The sequence below is a fragment of the Terrapene carolina genome, unplaced genomic scaffold, assembly GCF_002925995.2.
Source record: "Terrapene carolina triunguis isolate 2854851 unplaced genomic scaffold, T_m_triunguis-2.0 Scaffold378, whole genome shotgun sequence".
NCBI classification, from domain to species: domain Eukaryota; kingdom Metazoa; phylum Chordata; order Testudines; family Emydidae; genus Terrapene; species Terrapene triunguis.
The window spans coordinates 119783-144630 of record NW_020664729.1 but is presented as its reverse complement, the minus strand read 5'-3'; the positions used below and the strand labels follow the sequence as shown (position 1 = coordinate 144630).

Here is a 24848-nt window from a genome sequence, read left to right as displayed (position 1 = left end):
TGACATGAATAACAAGCCAGTTTTATCAGTGACAGACTTTTTTGATTAAGCTTCTGTGATGAGTCAGAGAGCGTTCCAAACACAATCAGGATTCAACATTTCTATGAGTATTTCAATGCACAGTATCTGGCAGAATACACTTTGCTGTCAGGAAAAGAACAGTGTTCACAGGGAGTGGCAGAAAGTCTATCACTTGGGACACTTGATACAAGCCTAGAGAAGGCACGAGGAAGTCCTTGTAGGGAATAATCCTGTGCAGACTGAGGAGACATGAGCTTGCCCTCCATCCCGTCCACCCGATTCAACTGCATGGCCTTGACCTACATGGGTTCTGTACCTTCTCCAGCATCCCACAGGTCAACACTTAGGACATGTGAACTTGGCAATGAATCTGAAGTGACCGGCTCAGTTAGTGCACATGAAAATTGTTGGTTATAGCACATACAGAGGGCTCTGACAAGTCGCTTTTTCCCCCCCTCTTGTGCATTTCGAGAGCCAGCAAGGAGCAAAGAATGTATTGTTTGGGATACAGCGTGTTGGAGGCCCAGTCAGACACAGAAAACAGAGGCCTGGCAATTAACCATAAGCCCTGAAATGTGTTCCAGCTACATAGATGGCTAAGCCATCCAGAGCATAAGGCTAGAGGGATCAGTTTTCCAAACCCTTGCATTTGCACTTACTCCCAAGAATGCCCATGAGCAGGAATGATTGGGGGAGGGAAGAACAATGAACAAGGGAGCTAAAGGGAAAGCAAGACGCACTCCTGTCTCCCACAGCTAGCTGCCGCTCCAATGTCTCAGCACCATTAGCTAGCTGGCTGGATTCCCAGCCAATAAACCCCATCTGTGTCAGAGCAAGTGTCGGAGGCCAATACAAAGCAATATGGCAGGTGTGTCGCACTGAGAAAGCTGACCGCGGAAACGAGTTTAGCTATAACCCGCTGGACTAGTCACCCCTTGAGGTCTGGCTTTAGCTCAATATACTACTTGTGGACACTGCCAAACACTCTGAGTGAGCTGTTCTGATCAGCTCCTGGTACTAAAACTCCTACAACACCCCGCCTCTCTCATTGCACCTCACAATATAATGGCACGAGGTCACCTCCCTTCCCTGGAAAGCCAATTTAAAGTATCTTTGCCAAGGACCACAGCGGAACTCTGACGTGGGACCCAAGGCAACAACTGGAAGCCAGGATACCATTCCCTTCACCATCCTCAGGCCTTCTCACTCAGCACAAGGTCTAACCATCCAAAGGGCCAGACTGAAAAGATTCTCAGGACAAGGCAGGCAGCCTAGTGCAGGGACAAAATCATGGAGCTGGGAATCTGGATTCTAGTCTTGGTTCTGGCACTGACTGACTGTGGGTCCCTGGACAAGACACTTCTCTCCTTGCTGGAGCTTACCCCTCTGTAAAATGGGTAGAACGTATACCTCAAAAGAGATCTTGGGAGACAATGTTAAAGTGCACAGTTCTGAGGAGAGGTGCTACCTACTGCAAAGCATCCATAATCTACGCAGGTTGGGTGTGTATTTTCGGGCTTTTAGCCCCTAGTTTGGAAGTGTTGCTGGGTGACATCACCGTCTGATGGCTGTTATTCTCTAGCGCCGTTACTATGTAATCTACTTACAAATCTGCCTTTCAGAGGAGATGGGTCTTAGTTGGAGAGGGGTTGCCCAACCGCATCTGCTCAGCACCAGTTTTCATTGTCATTATAATCCAGCCCTACAACAGTATCAAAATAGCATCTCTCTTGGCTCTGGAGGGGAGTTCTAGGCCAGGCTCCAGCAGGAGCCATGATCAGATCCCCACGGAATTGTAGGGAGAATAAAGAATGCAGGAAGCAGAAGACCCCCAGCTACCGCCAGAACTAGATCTCTGTGCCATCTGACCCTGCGTGGTGCTGTCACATTTTAGGCTCACCGAGAGGATGCAGTAGGAAAAAACAAACAAACATTCTCCTCAGCTTTCATATTGCTACCACCAGATGCAGCTCCCAGCACACTGCAAAGTCAGTGGTGCTGGAGACCACAGGGGCCTGAGCAGCACTGGGGTGGAACTGGACAGCCGTGAAATCGGTCTCCTGGTGCTAACAGGGTCAGTGCACCAGAACACACTGCTGAATGGATGAGGGGGTGTCACACAGGCAAAGGGAGGTGGTGAACAGCAGCCCAGGAAGCTACAGCTGGTAAGGGCAGCGAAGTAGCCAGGAGGATAAGCTGTGACACCGAAGCTCATGGGAAGGGAAGCAAGTGCCTTGTTAAAGGAGCTGCTTTCGGAGGTTCTCGTTACATGGGGTCTTTGGTGTGGAAAGTTGCCAAGACGCTGATCAAGCCTCAGCGGCCTGCGAGGCAGATAAGGGTCTGCGACTCATCTAAGCTGACATAGCAAAATCTGTGACAGAGCTGAAAACAGGACCCGGCCTGCTCCCCAGCCCCCACTACCAACTCCCTTCCTACCCACCAGGAATATCCAGGAACTCAACACTAAGCAGCAGCGCCCATTGAGATGGCCACACTGGATTCTGCTCTTCAGTGCTAGGTTCGGCTGCTTGGGCTCAGAGCTGAAGGGGGAAGAAGCACGTAGGAGACCAGTTACCATGTCACGGGGTGAACACACTCTCCAGTGTTAAGCCCAAGAGGCCAGTTGTGGCAGCCTGCCTAAGACTGTGTCCACAAGCTAGAGTGAAGAGAAAAGGGGTTGGGACCCCAGGACTGGTCCTGCCTCCACCCCCTTCTCTTTAAGGACTAGGATGGCAGCGGCACAGCGCTTCAAGGTCAGTATATTCACATCATGAGGGTGTTTATACCGAAGCCACCATCTGTGACAATCTGGTCAACTGTCCTTGTGGCCAAAACAGCAAAGGGTTTCTCTGATACAGGTAAAAATGACCAATGAGACCTTGTGAAAGGGCCAGTCTCATATCTGGGTATAAGGGCAAATGTAAAATTGGTGCCTGGAATGTTCTAATATTGAAACGGCTAAAGCCATCCTCCCCAAGCAGCTGCACACCCTGATTGGTGATATCCGCACGCTGGATGGGACTCTGAAAAGTTCAGGACAACGTGCTTTTGTTGGCAGGCCGATGGATAGCTCCAGCCAGGGCTGGCTGTTGTACTTTCACCCAATGGGCACTGCAGGACTGGCAAGTGATTAACGAGCGACTCAGCAGCGTCCAATTGCGCACCAGCCGTGGGCATCTTACCATCACTGCCCCGTATGGTCCCACGAACGCCAAGGCCAACAATGCATGAGATGCAAGTTTTACAGTCTGAGAAGAGCGGTCATCATGACTTCAGAGCACAGCTAGGAAAGAACAATGACACACAGGCAAGTACGCTCAGGAAGTTTGGTATTGGGCAGAAGAACAGGAACAGGCAGTGATGCTGGAATCTGCAGCTGCCAATGACAGTGTGATCTCTCACTTGCTCTTCCGTCACCCAGTGATTCACACGCTGAGCTACTACAGCCCAGATGGTTTCATCAGGACTGCTTCTGATCATGTCCACCAACAGTTAACAAGCTCAATGGTCATGGATGTGCGAGTGTGCAAAAATGCTGCAACTTTGACACTGACCATTGACTTTTGCTGGCAAAAGCGTGCCTCTGACTTCAAAGACAACAACGGATAGGCCACCATTAGTCTGATTCAACCGAAAGCTCTCACTGCAACCAAGCTATCAGACGGCCTTCTGTTCTCAACTGCCCAAGGCCATCAAAGCGTTAGAGACCGAGGTCTCACTCCTTCGGTCATCTGATGAGGAATGGCGTTGTTTCAAGTCAATCAGTGCTGACTGCTGCTGCTCAGTGCTAGGGCCTCAGCCCTTCAAACATCATCCCTGGATCAGTGAGGAAATGCTCAAGACAGTCGTAGCAAAGAACAAAACAAAGAGGCTACAAAAGCAAAGCCGAATGGGTTTGACTTTCGAACGTCATGTCATTGTGTCAGAAAGATCAGGAATACTGGTGGTCGACTCAGGCAGTTTGGAACAAGCTGCCACCAGGCACGATCGCCACGCCCGCTATTCAATTTGTGGTATTTTTGGGAGGTGGCGGCACTGGCTTGTCCAGAAGGATTGGAATGAAAGCATCAGACTGAGCCTTCAGAATCAGCTGCTTTGACAGGAAGATCATTTCAAGATGCTCCTTGATTGTCTGCTGCCTGCAGTCCCTCTTCAGTTTGAAGAGGGGCAGAACGCTCTGGGAGGGTCTCCTTCCTTCAGCCAAGGAGCGATCCGGATCACAATCCACAGGCTGAAGGGTGGGAAGGGACCAGGTGTTTGTAATATCATCCCGGAGTTGCAAGGGCATTGTACTGTGGCTGCATAGGCTCTTCCAGACCACCTGCTGCACTAATATTCCCCATGACTGAAAGAAAAAGGGCAATGAGGTATTAAGCTGTTGTCGGACCCAGGGAAAGTCTTCGCTTCCACATTAAGGTCCGGAATCAATGATGCACTTCGTGGCAAAGGCCGGGACGCTCAGTGTGGCTTTAGAACTGGTGATTCTGCTCTCGACCAGAACTTCACCTTGAGGCGGCTTTCGGAGATGATAGCTCAATTTAATAAGCCACGTGCAGCACTTTTTAAGAGACTTCCATCTGGCCTCGGATTCCCTGCATCGGGCAAGCGTGTGGGATCTGATGAGGTGTCTAGGCATCCCTGGGAAGACAGAGCCATTAACAGAAGAGCTCTATAATGGAACAGAAAGCTGTGTTTGAGTCAGAGTCAATGGCAGATAGGAAACTATGCTGTGCATCTCCACGGGAGTTTGCAAGGCTGGGTTCTGTAACCATTCTTGTTCAATATCATTGATTGGCTGATGGATAAGCTTGAGGCGGCAGCTATTGGTAGCACTGACTGCTGAACACCACTGGACATCAAGGTCTTGAATACACGGATGACATAGTCCAGTTGGTGCAGTCTGGTGGATCGCTGTAGCTGATGGCTGATCTGGTTGGGCAAGAAGCAGTGTGCATTACTTGGGTTATTAATCCAGATAAGATGAAGTTCCTGGCTATTACCATCAAGCTCCAGTTTCCAACCAGCTCTGTAGTAACCGGTCCATGGCAACTCTCAGATACGTTGGTAGTGTTGGAGGATGGTGGAAAGATGTGGACACTTGTACAGCAGCAGCTGCCGCCATATTTTGGGCCTTTCAGAGGCCTCTGTAGGGACAATGTACACCTAATTTGCCATGAAGCTGTGAGACTACAGAACCATGGTTATATCAACTTAACTGTATGGAAATGAAACGTGTGTGCTGAGGAAGGCTGAAGAACACCAGGCTGATATTTTCAATTCTTGTCGTCTTTGTAAGCTGCTCCATATTAAATGGCAGGACGAGATCAGAAGTGAGGATATTTAAAGCCAAACACAGAAACCATCTTCATCAGCACTGGTTCGGTTTCCATGGTTTTCTTGGTATGGACGTATTAGAAGGGAAGGTCAACGAATTCCAAAGCGTGTTTACCAAGGAATGCCACTAAAAAGGCGTGCAATGACATGGCACCAACTGTTTTGATGGCACAGTAAGAGTGCCAGAGATGGCCTTAAATGGAATGTCCAGACAGACCACTGTAAGGACCTAGAGAGAAATCGATATCCATGGGGCAACACCATCTATAGCAGCGAAGGGTTGAGGGATAGTCTCCATATTTGTAAGACAGGAGGCAATAGAGGGCTGCCCAGCTCTGTTAGAGATCCTTGGTGAGAAGATGCTATACAACTGCAGAGTATTACTATGTGGGTCTCACACCAGCAGCCTAGCAGCGAAGATCATTCCCAACGACCTAGGATAAATTAGGCCGGTGCTCTGTCTGCAGTAAAGTTAGGGGCAGTCAAAGCAACACAGAGAGAAGGTGAAAGATCCCTTGTAATTTACAGCCTCAAAGCCGCCGCTTCCACCGAGGATTAGAGGTTCTCAGGACTTGCTGCCCTGCTGGTGAACAAACACTGACAAGCCCCCAACTGGGCAGGAGCTCAGAGAGATTCGCTGGCCAAGACAGTGCTAACTGGTAGCAGAGGAAAGACCATTTATAAATAGAGTTGGTTCAGCATTGGAGCAAATAGTTCAGAGCTCCTGGCAGGAGCAGATTAAGGCTCAACATGGACAGACCAATAAAAATCACAGGAGCTTCCAACCATGGTCATGTAGGTTTTGGGGTTTGTTTTTTGCAGGGTTGGGGGGGGCGGGTGCACTGGTCACCCTTGCTGCTAGAAACAACATGGTGTTGCTAGAGGTGCCCTGGGAAAGAATTCTGGGGCCCTGTACAAAATACAGAACCCACAGAATCCGCTGTGCTCTGCTTGCTCAGACCTCTATAATTAAGTGCTGATGAACGGTGCTAGACTGAAAGCTCCCGGAAAGTGACCTAGAGGGACCTTCTCCTCCTAGGCTAAGCTTCACTGCTAAGACTCGCACTAACTGGCCCTTGTTGCCATTCCTGTTCAAGTACCACGACCAACCCACTCCCTGCATGTACAATGCAGCAAAATAGACCTAAAGTCCCCAGTAGAACCCCTGGTTTCCTTAACCATCAGCAGAAGCCGCATCATGCTCAGGAGAATCACAAATGGAAGGAATGCAGTAGTGGCGACCCAGCCAGGAACGAGCCTGCGTGTTGACTAGACTCCTCCACAGCTAGGGCATCTGGCACTGTGTGGCAATGCACAGTTTGAGCTCCAAAGGCTGGTATCAGCCCCAAGTCCTAGATTGCTCAGGCTCAGTCCTCTACCGGAACAGTTATGGCCCCTTCCTACCTCGGCTCTGAGTCACAGCGACAACATGCTAATAAACTTGTATTGTGAGCTGGGACTGAATGACTGAGCCCAACAGGGCACAATGTTTATCTGCAATGTCACGGAGTGTGGGGGGACACAAGGCCCTGCACCCCCGGCTTCCTGCGATTCACCATGACTCTCAGCCAGCCAGTAAAGCAGAAGGTTTAGACGACAGGAACACAGTCCAAGACAGGTCTTGCAGGCACAGACAACAGGATCACCCACAGTTAGGTCCATCTTGGGGTCCCAGGGCCCCACAGCCCCCTTGGGAGGTCAGAGCCCTGTCTGCCTCCCAGCCATTCCACCAGCCAGCTCCTGAAACTTCCCCTTCAGCAACCCCTCCCACAGCCTTTGTTCAGTTTCCCAGGCAAAGGTGTCACCTGGCCTCTAACCCCTTCCTGGGTTCTCATGTTACATGCTCAGGTAGCTTCCCTCGGTCAGTCTCCCATCCCCCAGTGCAGACTATCCTAGCCACACTAAGACCACATTAAGAACAGTCCCAGTTCGTCACATGCAATCACAGCAATTTGCTAGGCCCAGGGAACAGGAACTTGTTCCTAGCTGCTGCTGCCTTACTCATTGACGCCACCGTTGGCAATTGCATGGCCAGATGGAGAATGTTTGCTGCCGGTGGTGAGGTACAGCCAGGATTCCAACGCTCCCTGGAACAATTTTGCTCTGAAAATTCCATGTTTTCTTGAGTGGTTCCCAGTGACCCATGGTTAAACCACAGGATAAATAATAATGTAGCTGTAAATGCAGCTTTACTAACCTGCCTCTGAAACAGAACCCACTGACAGAGATGAGTTTCATGGGTTTTAGGCAGAGCTGCGCAGGTTGGCTATTGGGCAATAGGGCGGAGATAGCATTTGAGAAAGTTACTTCTGGTAAATTTCTCATACTCCTGGTTGGCGACACTGCCCAGGTAAGTCTCTCTAAGTGTAGTTACCTTGATTACTATCGGTTACGCAACTTTTAAATATTTCTGACTTTCCCCCATTGATGCGGTTGCATGTCACTCCACTTGACTGCATTAACATTATCTCTCACCGAGCCCATTCACGAGCCCAGCACAGCTGTCTTTGGGTTGCCAACACCAACAAGATAGCTGAAATACATCCTGCAGACAGGAAGCTTGTGCAGGAAATAATATTGATGGCATTTGACTTCACAGGGGTCTAGTCAATAGGACAATGGACTGGGAGTCAAAAGACCCAGGTTCTAGTCCCAGCTCTCTGACTTGCTGTGTGAACTTAGGTAAGTTCCTTCCTCTCTGGACACTAGTTTCCCTGTCTGTAAAATGGGGACAATGATACTTCTGCTACTTTCTGAAGCACTTTAAGATCCACAGAGGGAAAGTGTCAAGTGATGAAAACCTAGCTGTGGGGCCGTGTACAATAGGAGGTGGGGCCTTGCTCTTGCATGTGGGGATAAGATTTTGTTTGGAGTATGGGAGGAAAGGTAGGTGTATAACACTATTCTAAGAGTCAGCATTCCGGGCTATGTCAAGCATGTGGGGTAGCAAGATCTATCCCACACAGCCGGAATTACTCCATGTCTGTAGAACAGCTTGAGTGCCTAGTTTGAATGGGATACAATTCTTTCACATTCCAGTCCCTAGAGAGAGGAGCCGGAATCAGGGCCAAAGACTTGAAACCAGGGGTAGGCAAACTTTTTGGCCCGAGGGCCACATCTGGGTATGGAAATTGTATGGCGGGCCATGAATGCTCACAAAATTGGTGGTTGGGGTGCAGGAGGGGGTGAGGGCTCTGGCTGTGGGTGCAGGCTCTGGGGTGGGGCTGGAGATGAGGGGTTTGGGGTGCAGGAGGGTGCTCCGGGCTGGGACTGAGGGGTTCGGAGGGCAGGAGGGGGAAATCAGGACTGGAGCAGGGGGGTGGGGCACAGGAGGGAGTCAGGGGTCAGGCTTCGGGCAGCACTTACCTCAAGCAGCTTCCAGAAGCAGGCTTCGGCTCCTATGCAGACGCGCTGCCCCATCTGCAGGCATCGCCCCTGCAGCTCCCATTGGCCGCAGTTCCTGGCCAATGGGAGCTGCGGGGCCGGCGCTTGGAGTGGGGGCAGTGTGCGGAGCCCCCTGGCTGCCCCTACATGTAGGAGCTGGAGGGGGGAACATGTCGCTGCTTCCAGGAGCTGCGCAGAGCCGGGCAAGCCCCTGCTCCCCGGGTGGAGATTGGAGCAGGGCAAGCTCCGGACCCCGCTCCCTGGCGGAAGCTCGAGGGCCAGATTAAAACTTCTGGAGGGCCGGATGCGGCCCCCGGGCCATAGTTTGCCTACCCCTGCTTTAAATCATACTATACCAGTGATTTACAAGCTTCAGATGATTTCTGGACACTGCCACCATGATCAACTCAGGAGTACTTGATTTGGCCTTTATCAGGAGCATAGGAAGAGAATGAGTCTTTTCCCTACCTAGCTGCTCTAATGCATCGTGCCACAATGTAATGTCAGTTCAGAAGCAGTGCTCATGGACTCTTGGGAGAGCTTCTGTCAGATGCTATGCACGACATGGCCTGGGGGAAGGGAATGCTACTCAATGACTCACAGGACTCTAGCAAGAGAAAGGGCGATTAGAAGGGCAACAAAAGCGATTAACAGTATGAAACAGCTTCCATATGAGGGGAGATTAAAAAGAATGGGACTGTTCAGCCTGGAAAAAAGATGACTAAGGGGGGAGAGGATTGAGGGCTAGAAAATCGTGAATGGTGTGAAGACAGTAAGTGTTATTTACTCCTTCACGTAACACAAGAACCAAGGGTCACCAAATGAAATGAACAGGCAGCAGGTTTAAAAACCAAACATAAGGATGTACTTCACACAACATACAATCAAGCTGTGGAATTTGTTACCAGGGGATGTTGTGAAGGCCAAGTCTATAACTGGGTTCAAAAAATCATTAGGCAAGTTCATGGAGTCATAGAAACATAAGAACGGCCGTACCGGGTCAGACCAAAGGTCCATCTAGCCCAGTATCCGGTCTACCGCCAGTGGCCAATGCCAGGTGCCCCAGAGGGAGTGGACCTAACAGGCAATGATCAAGTGATCTCTCTCCTGCCATCCATCTCCACCCTCTGACAAACAGAGGCTAGGGACACCATTCCTTACCCATCCTGGCTAATAGCCATTAATGGACTTAACCACCATGAATTTATCCAGTTCTCTTCTAAACACTGTTATAGTCCTAGCCTTCACAACCTCCTCAGGTAAGGAGTTCCACAAGTTGACTGTGCGCTGCGTGAAGAAGAACTTCCTTTTATTTGTTTTAAACCTGCTGCCTATTAATTTTATTTGGTGACCCCTAGTTCTTGTATTATGGGAATAAGTAAATAACTTTTCCTTATCCACTTTCTCCACATCACTCATGATTTTATATACCTCTATCATATCCCCCCTTAGTCTCCTCTTTTCCAAGCTGTAGAGTCCTAGCCTCTTTAATCTCTCCTCATAGGGGACCCGTTCCAAACCCCAAATCATTTTAGTTGCCCTTTTCTGAACCTTTTCTAGTGCCAGTATATCTTTTTTGAGATGAGGAGACCACATCTATACGCAGTATTCGAGATGTGGGTGTACCATCGATTTATATAAGGGCAATAATATATTCTCAGTCTTATTCTCTATCCCCTTTTTAATGATTCCTAACATCCTGTTTGCTTTTTTGACCGCCTCTGCACACTGCGTAGACATCTTCAGAGAACTATCCCCGATGACTCCAAGATCTTTTTCCTGACTTGTTGTAGCTAAATTAGCCCCCATCATATTGTATGTATAGTTGGGGTTATTTTTTCCAATGTGCATTACTTTACATTTATCCACATTAAATTTCATTTGCCATTTTGTTGCCCAATCACTTAGTTTTGTGAGATCTTTTTGAAGTTCTTCACAGTCTGCTTTGGTCTTAACTATCTTGAGCAGTTTAGTATCATCTGCAAGCTTTGCCACCTCACTTTTTACTCCTTTCTCCAGATCATTTATGAATAAGTTGAATAGGATTGGTCCGAGGACTGACCCTTGGGGAACACCACTAGTTACCCCTCTCCATTCTGAGAATTTACCATTAATTCCTATCCTTTGTTCCCTGTCTTTTAACCAGTTCTCAATCCATGAAAGGACCTTCCCTCTTATCCCATGACACCTTAATTTACGTAAGAGCCTTTGGTGAGGGACTTTGTCAAAGGCTTTCTGGAAATCTAAGTACACTATGTCCACTGGATCCCCCTTGTCCACATGTTTGTTGACCCCTTGAAAGAACTCTAATAGATTAGTAAGACACGATTTCCCTTTAGAGAAACCATGTTGACTATTGCTCAACAGTTTATTTTTTTTATGTGTCTGACAATTTTATTCTTAACTATTGTTTCGACTAATTTGCCCGGTACCGACGTTAGACTTACCGATCTGTAACTGCCGGGATCACCTCTAGAGCCCTTTTTAAATATTGGTGTTACATTAGCTAACTTCCAGTCATTGAGTACAGAAGCCGATTTAAAGGACAGGTTACAAACCTTAGTTAATAGTTCCGCAACTTCACATTTGAGTTCTTTCAGAACTCTTGGGTGAATGCCATCTGGTCCTGGTGACTTGTTAATGTTAAGTTTATCAATTAAATTCCAAAACCTCCTCTAGCGACACTTCAATCTGTGACAGTTCCTCAGATTTGTCACCTACAAAAGCCGGCTCAGGTTTGGGAATCTTCCTAACATCCTCAGCCGTGAAGACAAGCAAAGAATCCATTTAGTTTCTCCGCAATGACTATCGTCTTTAAGCGCTCCTTTTGTATCTCGATCATCAAGGGGCCCCACTGGTTGTTTAGCAGGCTTCCTGCTTCTGATGTACTTAAACATTTTGTTATTACCTTTGGAGTTTTTGGCTAGCCGTTCTTCAAACTCCTCTTTGGCTTTTCTTATTACATTCTTGCACTTAATTTGGCAGTGTTTATGCTCCTTTCTATTTGCCTCACTAGGATTTGACTTCCACTTTTTAAAGGAAGTCTTTTTATCTCTCACCGAGTCCATCACTAGCGATTAGCCAAGATGGTCAGGGACGCAACCCCATGCTCTGAGTGTGCCTAGCCTCAGACTGCCAGTGCTGGGAATGGCCAACGGGGGATGGATCACTTGATGATTCCCTGTTCTGTTCATTCCCTCTGGGGCACCTGGCATTGGCCTCTGTCGGATATGGGGCTAGATGGACCATTATTCTACCCAATATGGCCATTCTTATGCAGAGGGTCAAGGAGCTGCATTTACTGTTAAAATTGGCATTTCTACCAAGATCTCAGAGTGCTTCACAAAAGTGGACAAATACCCCATTGCAGACCCAAGGGAGTGCCTTGTACATCAGTGGCAGAATTAGCTATAAAACCCAGATCTCCCAATTCCCATTCTGCCCTCACCACTAAGAAGAGAATCCATGAGTCACAACTCCCAGCTCGCTATCTAATGCAGTGGGAGCCCAAAGGATTGCGGACAAGAGATGGCTTCGCAGCACGGCTGTGGAGTCTGGCACATACAACAGAAGAGGGCACTCACCACTCCTCCTTTATCGCCCTCCATGAACTGCACAATCTGGCAGGATGACTTCTCCCACAGGAAGATGTGTCCACAGTCACTGCCACTCACCACGAACTCGCTCTTCGGGCCATAGAAATTAACACCCTTCACTGAAAGGAGAGATTTCAAGCAGAGAGCTCAAGGACAGCTCCGAAGTCCACGCAGCTCTCCGTGACATTTGTTTACTTTATGCCTGGCTGACAACAAGTTTCCAAGGTTACCAGCATGGATCTGTTCATCCCTCTACACACAATGGCTCATGCTGTACAAGCCCAAGAGTTGATTTTAACATGTGAATTTGGTGCTTGTGAAATAAGGGACTAAGAACGAGGCAGTAACAGGCACGGATTGTATTCTCCACACAGCTCTACCGATGCCCCCCAGTTCAAAACCGCACTATCCACCGAACCTCTTCAGAGTGGAGATGGCAGAGTTAGCGATCATGAAAGATCTCAGTTTAAAAGCCTCAGAGGTTTTTGATGGCAGAAGCGTCCCTGCCACTTAAGAGGCCAAGGGGTTTGTGCATGCTCATTAGTGAACAATATCAGGGAGGAAAGAGATAGAGGTGCCTATTAATGGCTTATTCTTACCTGTGGCATTATTGCGATGTCCCTTGTATCTCTTGACGTACTCTGCCCCGTCGCTGTGAGAAGAGTTGAAGAGATAGATGTCTTCGTCATTGTAGCTGGCCAAGAGGTCTGCCACAGAACAAGAGACGTGCACACAGGATCATTAGCATCTGCCTGCGGATTCTAACATGCTAGACAGTCTCTGCCCTGAAACAGAGGCTAGGATGGGCAAGCCATACAGCAGCTTATGCCAGCACACCTCCCAGGAGCCCCCCTAAAGCAGACTCCACTACAGCCCAAGAGCCAGGGCTGATCTCAGAGCCTTGTAAAGAAGGTAGGCCGGTGTCCTTCCCATTTTACATTCAGGAATGAGGCAGAGTTAAGTGACTCATCCTGGAGCACAAAGAATCTGACTCAGCTGCACACAGAACCTAGATCCCAGGCCCTTACTGGGGTCACTAGTATACAGTGTGCCCCCCCAGCCCCGTAGCAGATGTCTGTGGCTGTGCAGTCCTAGCTTTGGGGTATGTTTCTCCCCTCCAAACACTTGTTCCTTTATGACAACAGCTCAAGCTGCTTCACACACCCAAGAAGTCCAAACAGGAAGGCTTCAACTCAAGGACATGGTATTCTCACTGCTCAGCACCTTAATGAGCAGGACCCACAGGAGCAGAGGGAGATGGCTGCAGGACTGGCCCTAAAGACATAGTGCTTTACATACCTGATCCATCATGGCTGTACACGAGACAGGTGATGTTAGCTTTGGACTCGCTGTTTACCTAAAAGCAAGGGAGAAGGACCAGACAGCTCTAGTCAGACTTCCTTTGCTCAGAGGCTCCCAAATGCTAATTCAGCGATGCAGTTACACTGACCATCCTCTATTACGGTGGTGCCTGACAGCAATTGGCTGTGTTCTACAACAGACTTCAAAACGGGGCCTGTTTCTCTCCAGCCCTACGCAGCCCATCTTTGTAAGATTTCACACAGCGTTAGAACATTCGAAGGGTGAAACACGCCATGCAGTTGTTGGGTTTTGCTCCATAATTTTTAGATAGGAGGTCTCTGAAATTGGTCTCTGGGTGTAATTTTTCCTTGGCAACCCTACTTTTCCCCACCAGACTCTAGAGTACAGTGGATCCTGAGTAGATCTGGAACAACACTTCATAGATTTAAGTGTTGGCCTTAGGAGCCCTTTTCTGCTGCTCTTCACATAACTGAATGGTTATGTGCTGTGGACGCAAACCTGATTGGTTGGGGCTGGGAACGTGCAAGCTTGATTGATAAGGGCTGGGCACACAATACCTTCTCCATCGGAGCTATGTTTCTCTATCAATTTTCTCCTATGGAGATGGGTTCATGCACAGATGTGCAGCCCTCTTCAAACCCCCCCAATCATTAAAAACCTAGACCAGTATGAGCAAGCTGCTTTGCTGTAAAGCAATTAGGGCTGCTACACGCCCACTCACCCCAAACCTGGCAAACCCACAAGGACAAGGAAATGAAGAGTTAGCCACCTAACAGTACATACCCTCTACTGACCCACCCATAAGCACACACCTTCCCAGGCCACGTCTGCAGCGTATAGGGTGTACGGGATACTGCAGGCCATGGTTGAGGAATAACCCTCTAACCCTCACCCCCGTAAGCTGGGGGAAGGAATTCCAATACATCATGAAAGCAGCTTCCTACCAGGTGGTGAGGGCAGAACTTCTTAAGCACGCCATTGTTTTCATTTTCATCTATTTTCCGCTGATCATAAATCCTAGATGAAGACAGAAAGCCGGTAAGATTAATGCCAAATTCAAACACACGTAAAGCTCTTGCACGAATTAAGTGCTTTTCTGCAAATGAGTTTTCAAGTGCCCTACAGCTTCTAACTATGCAGATTAGATGTATCTAAGTCACTTCACCCTCGATTAAATGCACCATCTCCGAGATGGAATGTGGCAGCTGTTTAAGACCGCAGTCAAACAAACTCTAGAGGGAACGTAGATAAAATGCAAGGATCAGAACTGGGATTTGGCCATGACAAAGGCTGACACAATAGCTCTTGAGTAGAGCCACGTGATCTTTAATGACAATGAGAGGTTGGGGCCTTAGATCTGAGTCTCATCTGACAGAATGCAACACCTACAGCTTACTGTCTACTTACATCATGCTGGAGCAGTTACATTTGTACCTACTACACCCCAGAGAGTTTTAGATAAACAGCAGATAGGCAAGGGAGAAAACAGGTTTTCAGCTGAGATTTGATACGACTCGGAGACACCATGTGGCAAGAGACAAGATTGTATCTCCTGCCAGTTGGAGCAAAGGGAAAAGGCTCTTACCCCAAAAAGGGGGACAGAGGTGGCTAGTGCTAGCTGAGCAGACGAAGGGAATTCAGCAGGAAAAGCCCTTGGGTTGTGGAGTAAGTCTGGGGCAATCAGGAGTGGGGAGCCTGTGGAGGACAGGATGAGGCTGCGTATAATTGTATACAACCAACCACTAATAAATTGAACACCACAAAATTACCAGGGCCAGCTGGTATCGCACAAGAGTTCTGAAGGAACTCCTATGAAAATGTAGAACTACTAACTGTGGTTTGTAACCTGTCATTTACATCAGCCTCCGTACCAGATGACTGGAGGATAGCTAATGTGATGCTGATTTTTTAAAAAAAGCTCCAGAGGTGATCCTGGCAATCACAGACTGGTAAGCCTAACTTCAGTACCAGGCAAACTGATTGAAACTATATGAAGAACAGAATCACCAGACACGCATGAACACGATTTGCTGGGGGAAGAGTCAACACAGCTTTTGTAAAGGGAAATCATGCCTCACCAATCTGTTAGAATTCTTTGAGGGGTCAACAAACTTGAATAAGGGTGATCCGGTAGATACAGTGTACTTGGACTATCAGAAAGTATTTGACAAGGTCCCTCACCAAAGGCTCTTAAGTAAAGTAAGCTGTCACGGGATAAGAGGGAAGGTCCTCTCATGAATCAGTAACTAGATAAAAGATATGAAACAAAAGGGTAGGAAGAAATGGTCAATTTTCCACAGTGGAGAGAGATAAATAGTAGGGTTCCCCAAGGATCTGTACCGGACCAGTGCAGTTCAAGACATTCATAAATGATCTAGAAAAAGGGGCAGAGGTGGCGAAGTTTGCAGTTGATATAAAATTACTCAAAATAAGTCCAAAGCAGACTGCGAGGTGTTACAAAGGGATCTCCCAAAACTGGGAGACTGGACAACAAAATGGCAAATTAAAATCAACTCTGTAGATGAAAGCAATGCACATTAGAAAACATAATCCCAGCTCTGCATGCAAAAAGATGGGCTCTAAATTAGCTGTTACCGTGCAAGATCTTGGAGTCATTGCAGATCGTTCTCTGAAAACATCTGCTCAGTGTGCAGCAGCAGACAAAAAAAAGCTAACAGCGTTAGAAACAAGTAGGAAAGGGATAGATAAGACAGAAAATATGCCACTACATAACTCCATGGTACGCCCACACCTTGAGTACTGTGTGCAATTCTAGTTGCCCCATCTCAAAAAAGATACATTAGAATAGGAAAAAGTACAGAGAAGGGCAACAAAAATTATGAATATGGAACAGCTTCCATACAAGGAGAGATTGAAAAGACTGGGACTATACAGCGAAGAAAAGGGACAACTGAAGGGGGAATATGATAGAGGTCTATACAATCATGAATGGTGTGGAGAAATTTAATAAGGAAATGTTATTTACTCCTTCACATAACACATGAACCAGAGATCACCCAATGAAATTGACAGAAGATTTAAAACAAAAGGAAGTAGTTCTTCACACAAGTTCTTCACAGTCAACCTGCGGAACTTGTTGCCAGGGGGATGAGGTGAAGGCCAAAAGTATAACTTGGTTCAAAAAAGAATCGGGTAAGTTCATGGGGATAGGTCCATCAAGGGTTATTAGCCAAGATGGTCAGGGATGCAGTCCCATGCTCTGAGTGTCCCTAAACCTCTGACAGCTAGAAGCTGGGACTGAACAATGGGATATGGATCACTCGATAAAATGTCCTGTTCTGTTGACTTCCTCTGAAACATCTGGCACCGGCACTGTCAGAAGATGGGATTCTGGGCCAGATGGACCATTGGTCTGACTCAGCTGTCCTGATGCTCTTAGGGTGAGGCTGCATGTAAATAGGCAGCTTCAAATGTGACACTGAAGTTGCACACTGAAGTGAATGCGAGTTCTGAGCTGAGACGGGTTGATTTGTGCTCTCGTGCAGTGAAAGCTCTTGGAGAGATTTAGATGAAGGGAGTAACAGTCATACAGGCAGGAACTCGTGGAACTCGTGTTTTAAATACAGCAGATTCAAAGTACTTGAGTGTAAGAACATAGGAACTGCCAGACCTAATCACAGTGATCCTCCTAGTCCAGCATCTTGTCGGTCAGCGACTAGAAAAAGATGCTTCCGAGGAAGGCACCAGCAGACTAATAATAGAAGAACCAGCCTGTAATGGCAGCTTGCTTTCAACCCATCAGGAGAGGTTGGTTTATGCTCCAAAGCAGGTGGGTTTGGAGACCAGGGGTAGGCAACCTATGGCACGTGTGCCGAAGGCGGCACGCGAGCTGATTTTCAGTGGCACTCACACTGCCCGCGTCCTGGCCACTGGTCCGGGGGGCTCTGCATTTTAATTTAATTTTAAATGACGCTTCATAAACACTTTAAAAACCTTATTTACTTTACATACAACAATAGTTTAGTTATAGATTATAGACTTATAGAAAAAGACCTTCTAAAAACATTAAAATGTATTAGTGGCACGCGAAATCTTAAATGGGAGTGAATAAACGAAGACTCGGCACACCACTTCTGAAAGGTTGCCGACCCCTGCCCTAGACAATGTAAGTGTAGATGTCATCATCCATATTAAAAAAGAGTGTCTAATACTGAGCCTCCCTGGCCCCCATGATGCCCTGTGGAAGAAGCAGTGTCCATGAAGCACCAGAGTGTGTTAGAAGACTATGGAAGGGATGTAGTTACAGGAGTCTTCAGAGCCGCTTTGCTTTCTCCAGGGCACCGATCATGCCCCTAAGCCAAATGCTCTAGCCCAATATGGAGCAGTGACTCTGCCTCTCTCATATCTTCTGGAGATAGACTTACCTGACAAACTGATCCCTGCCGCCCACAGCAAACTGGTGCGTATTAGAGGGATTCACATAAATGGTGTAGAGACCCACTTTCTTTTCTTTCTCCTTTGTCACAACCAGTTTCCTTTAAAGAGGAGGAAAATGAGATCCATGTGTTAATGCAAAACAGTGTCCAGATGGGAACTGCAGGCATGTCTCTAAGCTCACTCAGCAGACAGATTCTTACTCACTTTGAGTTAAAAAAAAAAAAAAAAAAAAAAAGAGTCATTTCTGGTTCCAAACTGAAGAAAGCACATGACTATGATTTTATGCTGCAGTTCCTAGTCAATACACAGTGGAGTGAAGTCATTTTCTGGCTTTTTCCTTCGAAACAGAATTTAGTAGAGGGGATCTGAAGTGTTTTTGCTACTTGTACCAGAGGCTGATGTATCTGTACAATTGGTAATAACCTACTGCATGCTAAAGGGCACCAGACTTTATCCAACAGCAGAAACACTTGTGCTAAGGTTATTCTAGCCCAGTGGTTCTCAAACTTTTGTACGGGTGACCCCTTTTACATAGCAAGCCTCTGAGTGCGACCCCACCGTATAAATTAAAAACACTATCTATTTAAGTATCAAAGGGGTAGCCGTGTTAGTCTGGATCTGTAAAAGCAGCATCCGAAGAAGTGGGTATTCACCCACGAAAGCTCATGCTCCTATACGTCTGTTAGTCTATAAGGTGCCACAGGACTCTTTGCTATCTATTTAACCCCATTATAAATGCTGGAGGCAAAGCGGGGTTTGGGGTGGAGGCTGGGAGCTCACAACCCCCCCATGTAATAACCTTGTGACCCCCTGAGGGGTCCCGATCCCCAGTTTGAGAACCCCTGTTCTAGCCTGAAGGATAAGACTCAAACTTTTTTAAAAAGCTACACAAGTACAGGCCCAATATTCAGGTTTTGTAGAAGCTAGTATTAATGGAAATGTTTTCAGGATATTTAAGAGATGACAATTCAAATCTTCCCCTGGAGAGTTAAACCCAAACAGCAGAATAGAAGCTATTTCAGGAAAACTAAAAACAAAAAGTGAAACTGACCATGCAGCTCCATTTTAGTATTATTTCAGTTGTAATAGGCAGAAGGTTTTAAAGGTTTAAAATCTAAGATTTTTGTTTTAAATAAATAATGTCCCTTTAATCTTTACCTTGGTTATGAAGAAGATGGTTTTAAAATTGTAGGCAATCTAGATGTGTGATGTTAAACTAAGAACGATCTATGTAAGACCAGCTCAGATGCTGTTGACTTTGAAACCCTTCATTTTAAATCAGATCATCTTCAAAGATATTCCAGTGCATCAGAAAAGGACTATGTTACTAAACTAGAAGCCTGCTTTAAAAGCAACCTGCGTACTTTGGAAATTCGTCAAAATTGACAGTTCAACATGTGATACGAGGTTAAAAACCTTAAACAACCTGCTAGTTCAATTATGATTTTTCAATTAACTACAACAGAGTGTAGCAAGAGGCTCATGATAAATGCTTCAAGTGCAACACTGATTAATTACTGCACTTCAGACCCTTCACTAAAACAGACTAGATAACAGTATCTCGCACTTGTAGAAGCCTCTCTCTTTCACACTCAATCACATTGGTATGTCTTGAGGAAAACAAACATCCACTTGTTTGCATGCACATGCAATTCAGCCCTGGACTGAGCCTTGACAGCAGCCACAGTACAGGTGTAAAGACTCTGCAATGTGAGCATGAGCTTCTGCAGCTATCATGATAGAGTGAGGGATCCCGTTGAGGGGGGAAGGGAGGTCAGTCCCAGTGGCCTAATTCATGAGGCTGACAAATGCAGACAGAGTGCCAAATTCAGGTCGTGTGGGCCACCAAACATCTGCCAGATGGATCAGAAAGCAACAGGGAGGACTCAGACCAGTCATGTAAAAGCTGTCTATCCCAGCCATCAACAAACACCTTGAGCCATCCAGTCCAAAGGGTGCACACTGATTTAGTCATTGAAAGATTCTCTACAGCAGAGTAAACAGTTTGTTTAGCCAACTTTATTGCTGTCAAGTAAGCCCGTCTCTAGGTCACACTGATAAAACCTTTGCACGGCAGACAGCTAGCAAAACACATAGGCCAATTTAAAACGATCAACTACACATTTCACCGAGACAACGTTCTGGCATACAGCAGAACATCTGAGGCCTCGGGAACCATTAGGAGCTTCGAAACCTCATTGATTCACCAGGATCTCATAGCAATCAACAGCAAGCGTAAAGGAAAGATACTTACGAAGCAGGGCGGTCTTGTCTCAGGTCAATGGTGAAGACCACAGCATCTTCGCCAGCTGATAAGAAAGTGCATGGAGAATCCGGCTCTAGGGCCAGCTGGAAGATAAATGCTTTGGGATTGGCTCCCTTTTTAACCAACAAGTGGGACAAGACTCCTTCCCCTGTATACCACTCTCCCTCCCACTTGAGATCGGAAAGCACGTCAATGACTAAGCCTCACAAAACCTGGGACAGGCTGATGTATGATTTTTAATCGGTCAGTGGGACTGGGACAGGTGCATCTGCCTTGAGACTGAGGAGGGAAAATGGGCTCTGAGGCTGCTTCCCCTGCTTCAAGGAAAGCAGAATTAGCCACTTGGACCCACTTTGCAGTGTGTTCTGGGACAGAGCCGGCTATGGGGGGGATTCGGTCAGGTTGTTAGGGCAGTTAAATCACATTTTTTTATATCTGTAAGGAAAGACAGGCGGAAGGAGGTCAGTTTGCATTTCCTGCCGCAGTTAGACATGCCGGGTAGGTTTATTCTTAGCACATCACTTCGATGTGACTGTGATCAGACAATGCAAACCCTTCACTGCCGGCCCCTCCTGTATTAAGATGAGGCCAGGGGTTATTTATCTATTTCAGTAGTACCCAGATCGCTGTTGTGCTTGGAGCTGCACAGACAGAGACACGGTCGCTGTCCACAGCAGTTCACAACCCGAGATTAGGTCTCAGTCACTCGCTTGCTCCTCTGTGACCAGTTGTGCAAATGTAATCAGCACTTTACATCTGATGAAAATGCTTCTTAAAGAGCCACTGAGGTCTGTCCTATGTCAACGGGAGGCTGGAGCACATGACTTATGAGGAGAGGCTGAGGGAACTGGGATTGTTTAGTCTGCAGAAGAGAAGAATGAGGGGGGATTTGATAGCTGCTTTCAACTACCTGAAAGAGGGTTCCAGAGAGCATGGAGCTCGGCTGTTCTCAGTGGTACCAGATGAGAAAACAAGAAGCAATGGTCTCAAATTGCAGAGGGGGAGGTTTAGGTTGGATATTAGGAAAAACTTTTTCACTAGGAGGGGGGTGAAGCACTGGAATGGGTTACCTAGGGAGGTGGTGGAATCTCCTTCCTTAGAGTTTAAGGTCAGGCTTGACAAAGCCCTGGCTGGGATGATTTAGTTGGGGATTAGTCCTGCTTTGAGCAGGGGGTTGGACTAGATGACCTCCTGAAGTCCCTTCCAACCCTCATATTCTATGATTCTAACATTTCCACACCTTCCCAATGGAAGGACCCAGTGGTAAATCTACAGGTGACTGGTGGCTGTGCTATAGACCAAGCAGATTGCAGCCCATCCTGCCTTCAGTGCAGATGACACGGCCCATTAGTCAACATCCTGCATGTGACTGAGCCGCCCCAACTTGGATTGAGACAGAACATGCTGGGATATGCAGTTTTCATGGGCCGCAGAGCTCCAAATGCTGCCTTCGGCCTGCACTTTGACAGTCCCCCACCCCCGGATAAACACACTCCTGCTACAGTGACCATAAAAACAAGTGGTGTAGCAACAAGCCTCATGAAATCCAGGAGAGAATTGTTACTGGGAAGCATCTGGCAGGGGAGGAGACCAATGAAAAGGCACAATTCTTTAATTAGGATTGCAAAGTACTTCAGAAGGACTCCACAGGGGATTGGATGCTCGGCAGTGCAATCACAGATTAAATTCAATGTAGGTAAACGCATGGCAACGTAAACTGAAAGGCTCCAGGACAACCTGTACTTCCTGCATTTGTTCTGACCTCATAAAGCTAGGAGTCCTAGCCAGCGCCAAGGACTCATCTGCTTCGCACGCAGGAGCCATCAAGAGAGAAAGATACTAGAGTTGCATTGAGGAGGGGCCAGAGTAGGTGAAAAGGGACAAACTGTGACCCTCTGCCATAGTATGCTCCACAGAGAGCCCAGGAGGAAATCCTCAGCGCCAGGCGTTTTCAGAGGAAAGCCCTGGACAATGAGGTAGTCCAAATCTTACCACCTTCGAAGTGCAACGTGAGACCCATCTCCTTGGGCAGGCGTTCCCTTAGCAGTGACTGGAGATGGGACAGGCCAGTTTTTTCAGAGACATGCAACTGAGTTAAAGGAACACATCAGCTTCAGAGGAAACCTACATACCGAGGGAGGAGAAGGCACAGGCCTTTCAAATCATGCTTTCAGTTAGACGGAGGTTTATATACACTGAAAATAAGGGATGGCGGAAGGTACTGGCCGGTTCCATAGTGACACAGGAATAAGCGATTCCTTTTGACATCTAATGTACGGGAAGCTTGGCTGCTATGGGCCCTATCCGTCCCTACACCCTGGCACCAGACAGAAACAGCAGCCAGTTTGCTCACCTTATGTGAGGCGCCCTTGTGCTGTGCCACGCGCTTGGTGTTTCTGCAGCACTGGGTGGCGGAGAGTTCGGCTACCCGGACTTGGCCATCCCGAGCGCACATGGCTAGAGTCGAGTCGCCGCTGTTGGGGAGGAACTTAGCCTGGAGGAGAGCAAAAGGAGATGCTGCGTTCCACTGGGGCTGGGAACAGCTGCCCTCCCACAGTCCTTGGGGCTGGAATCCCGCCCACCCTCCACCCCAAACACAGCAGCAGGATCTGTGGACTGAGCATACAGGCAAAAAAAAGCGAGTCCCAAGCTGTAGTGCCACCTCCAATAGCAGGTCACTAGTGCTCTATGCCTCAGTTTCTCCATGTGTAAGATGGGGGACTGAAGAGGCTGGCTTGGAGTCTATACAGTACTTCGAACAGGGTTTGAACAATTCTACCCTAGCCAGAGAGATGCCCTGCACTGTGCAGGGCAATGCCCTGGCTCAGAAGCCCAGCATTACCTCCATCTCAAGCAGGTACGGAGAGGTGGAGATGCTGGGATGCCCACAGATTTGCCCCTGGACTTGGTCTTTCCTATTAGCCTCTGGTGAGCAGGTGAGATAAAACGAAGTCCGTTCCCCACAGCAACCTCTGGCTGCTAGAAAGCCAGAGTTCTCTGCTCTCCCTGCCACTCCAGAGCCTCCTGCGAGCATGGTGGCTGCTCCCCTAAGGCCCTTCTCCACGTACAGCTCCTGCCTCCGTTGCTGCTCCCAGCTTCCCCTAAGGAGCAGCAGACCTGACTGCTAGAGTATCTGCTGCTGCTCAGAACCCCCTGGGCAGCAACTCGGAGCAGACCCCATCAAGGTGCTATTGGCAGACTTGGTTTGCCTTTGGGAGGCTCTTCACAGCCGTGCCGATTGGAGACGCTATGGAAGCTCAGTTGGGCTAGCACCGGCTCTCCCACTCGCCAGGGAAAGCGAGGTTCAATAGGACCCTGGAGTCCTGGCACCAAGACACCTGCTCTCCCAGCACACACATGTTCAGTTACTTTCACCCCTTTACAAACGTAGCAGAATAACTCAGCTCTTGGCATCTTTCTGAGCTGAGTGGGAGATGCCCCTACCAGCCCCTTCAGCCACCCCCTTCTCCAGACACACTCAGCCCCACCCCCCCTCACCTGGAAGACGTTGCTCTTGTGGCCGCTCTCAAACTCCAGCACCGGCTGCCTCCTGACCCAGTCCCAAACCACCACCTTAAGGTCGTCGCTGCCGCTGGCCAGCCATGTGCCACGCTGGTTAAAGTGCAAGGTATTGACACAGCCACCGTGCCCCTCGAGGCCGTGCTGGAGGTGGAAACGTTGCACAAAGACCCTGGCCCCGCAGGCCTCGTAGACAAAGCGTGAGCTGGAGCCCAGCTCCCTCTCCCGGAGGGCACGCACAGCCTGCCAGCGGGGCCGAGGAAGAGCAGTCGTCTCTGAGGACACCCAGTCCTCCAGCGCCCGCTCGTCATCTGAGGAGTCTTGATCATGGTTGGCACGCTTGCGCTGGGCGCGTCGCCGGGACCGCTGCTCCTCCTCCTCCTCTTCTTCCTCCTCCTCGTCTGAGTGGGACCGGTCGTGGGCCCGGTTCTCCTCGTTGATCGAGTAGTGGCCCGTGTCATCCATGCTGTCCGAGTCCTTTTCCTCTCCCGAGCTCTCCGTGTCCGTGTCCCGGCTCTCTGTGCTGGTGCGGTTGGGCCCTACGTCGTCCCCAGTGAGGCTCAGGCTGAGGTCCGAGGCCTCTACTTCGATGCCTGAGGAGGTCTCTCGCCCCTCCTCTGCTCCAGACATTTCTTCAGGGCTGCTGGATAAGCTCCCTGCACGGGACAGACCATGGGATTGATTCTAGGGTAAATAACTTCACATCTCTATAGCACCAAAGGATTCTCATGTACCCAAAAGCACCATTGAAATGCAGCCACTTCCAGGGTGGAGCCCAGCACAACAGAAGGGGGAGAAAATTCCAGCCAAATCCCTACTCTTACAAAGGGCCATGGGATCGCCAGCGCATACACAGAGTGACCAAGACGTGGGGTTATGGTCTGGTCCACAGTCCCAGAACCATTTACGCTGCATGGAACTCCAGCTAGCTCCCTGAAAGATGGAACTTTCCAAGCTATGGTTCTAGTCTAGGAAATCTCTGTATTTCACACCTGATGTTGGGACAT

The 24848-nt window shown here is 48.3% G+C and overlaps 1 protein-coding gene across 2 annotated transcripts in view; it reads right to left on the bottom strand.

Moving 5' to 3' along the window:
- DCAF8 (DDB1 and CUL4 associated factor 8) overlaps positions 1–24848 on the bottom strand; it is a 31928-nt gene that overhangs the window by 5753 nt on the left and 1327 nt on the right. For both annotated transcript variants that reach the window (XM_029912931.1, XM_029912930.1), the window contains exons 2-9: positions 23821–24497; positions 22676–22816; positions 20311–20405; positions 18044–18154; positions 14603–14675; positions 13635–13692; positions 12935–13042; positions 12324–12454 (exon numbers count right to left, since the gene is read on the bottom strand). In XM_029912931.1, coding sequence (XP_029768791.1) covers positions 12324–12454; positions 12935–13042; positions 13635–13692; positions 14603–14675; positions 18044–18154; positions 20311–20405; positions 22676–22816; positions 23821–24497 — 1394 coding nt within the window. The remainder of the gene's footprint in view (positions 1–12323; positions 12455–12934; positions 13043–13634; positions 13693–14602; positions 14676–18043; positions 18155–20310; positions 20406–22675; positions 22817–23820; positions 24498–24848) is intronic.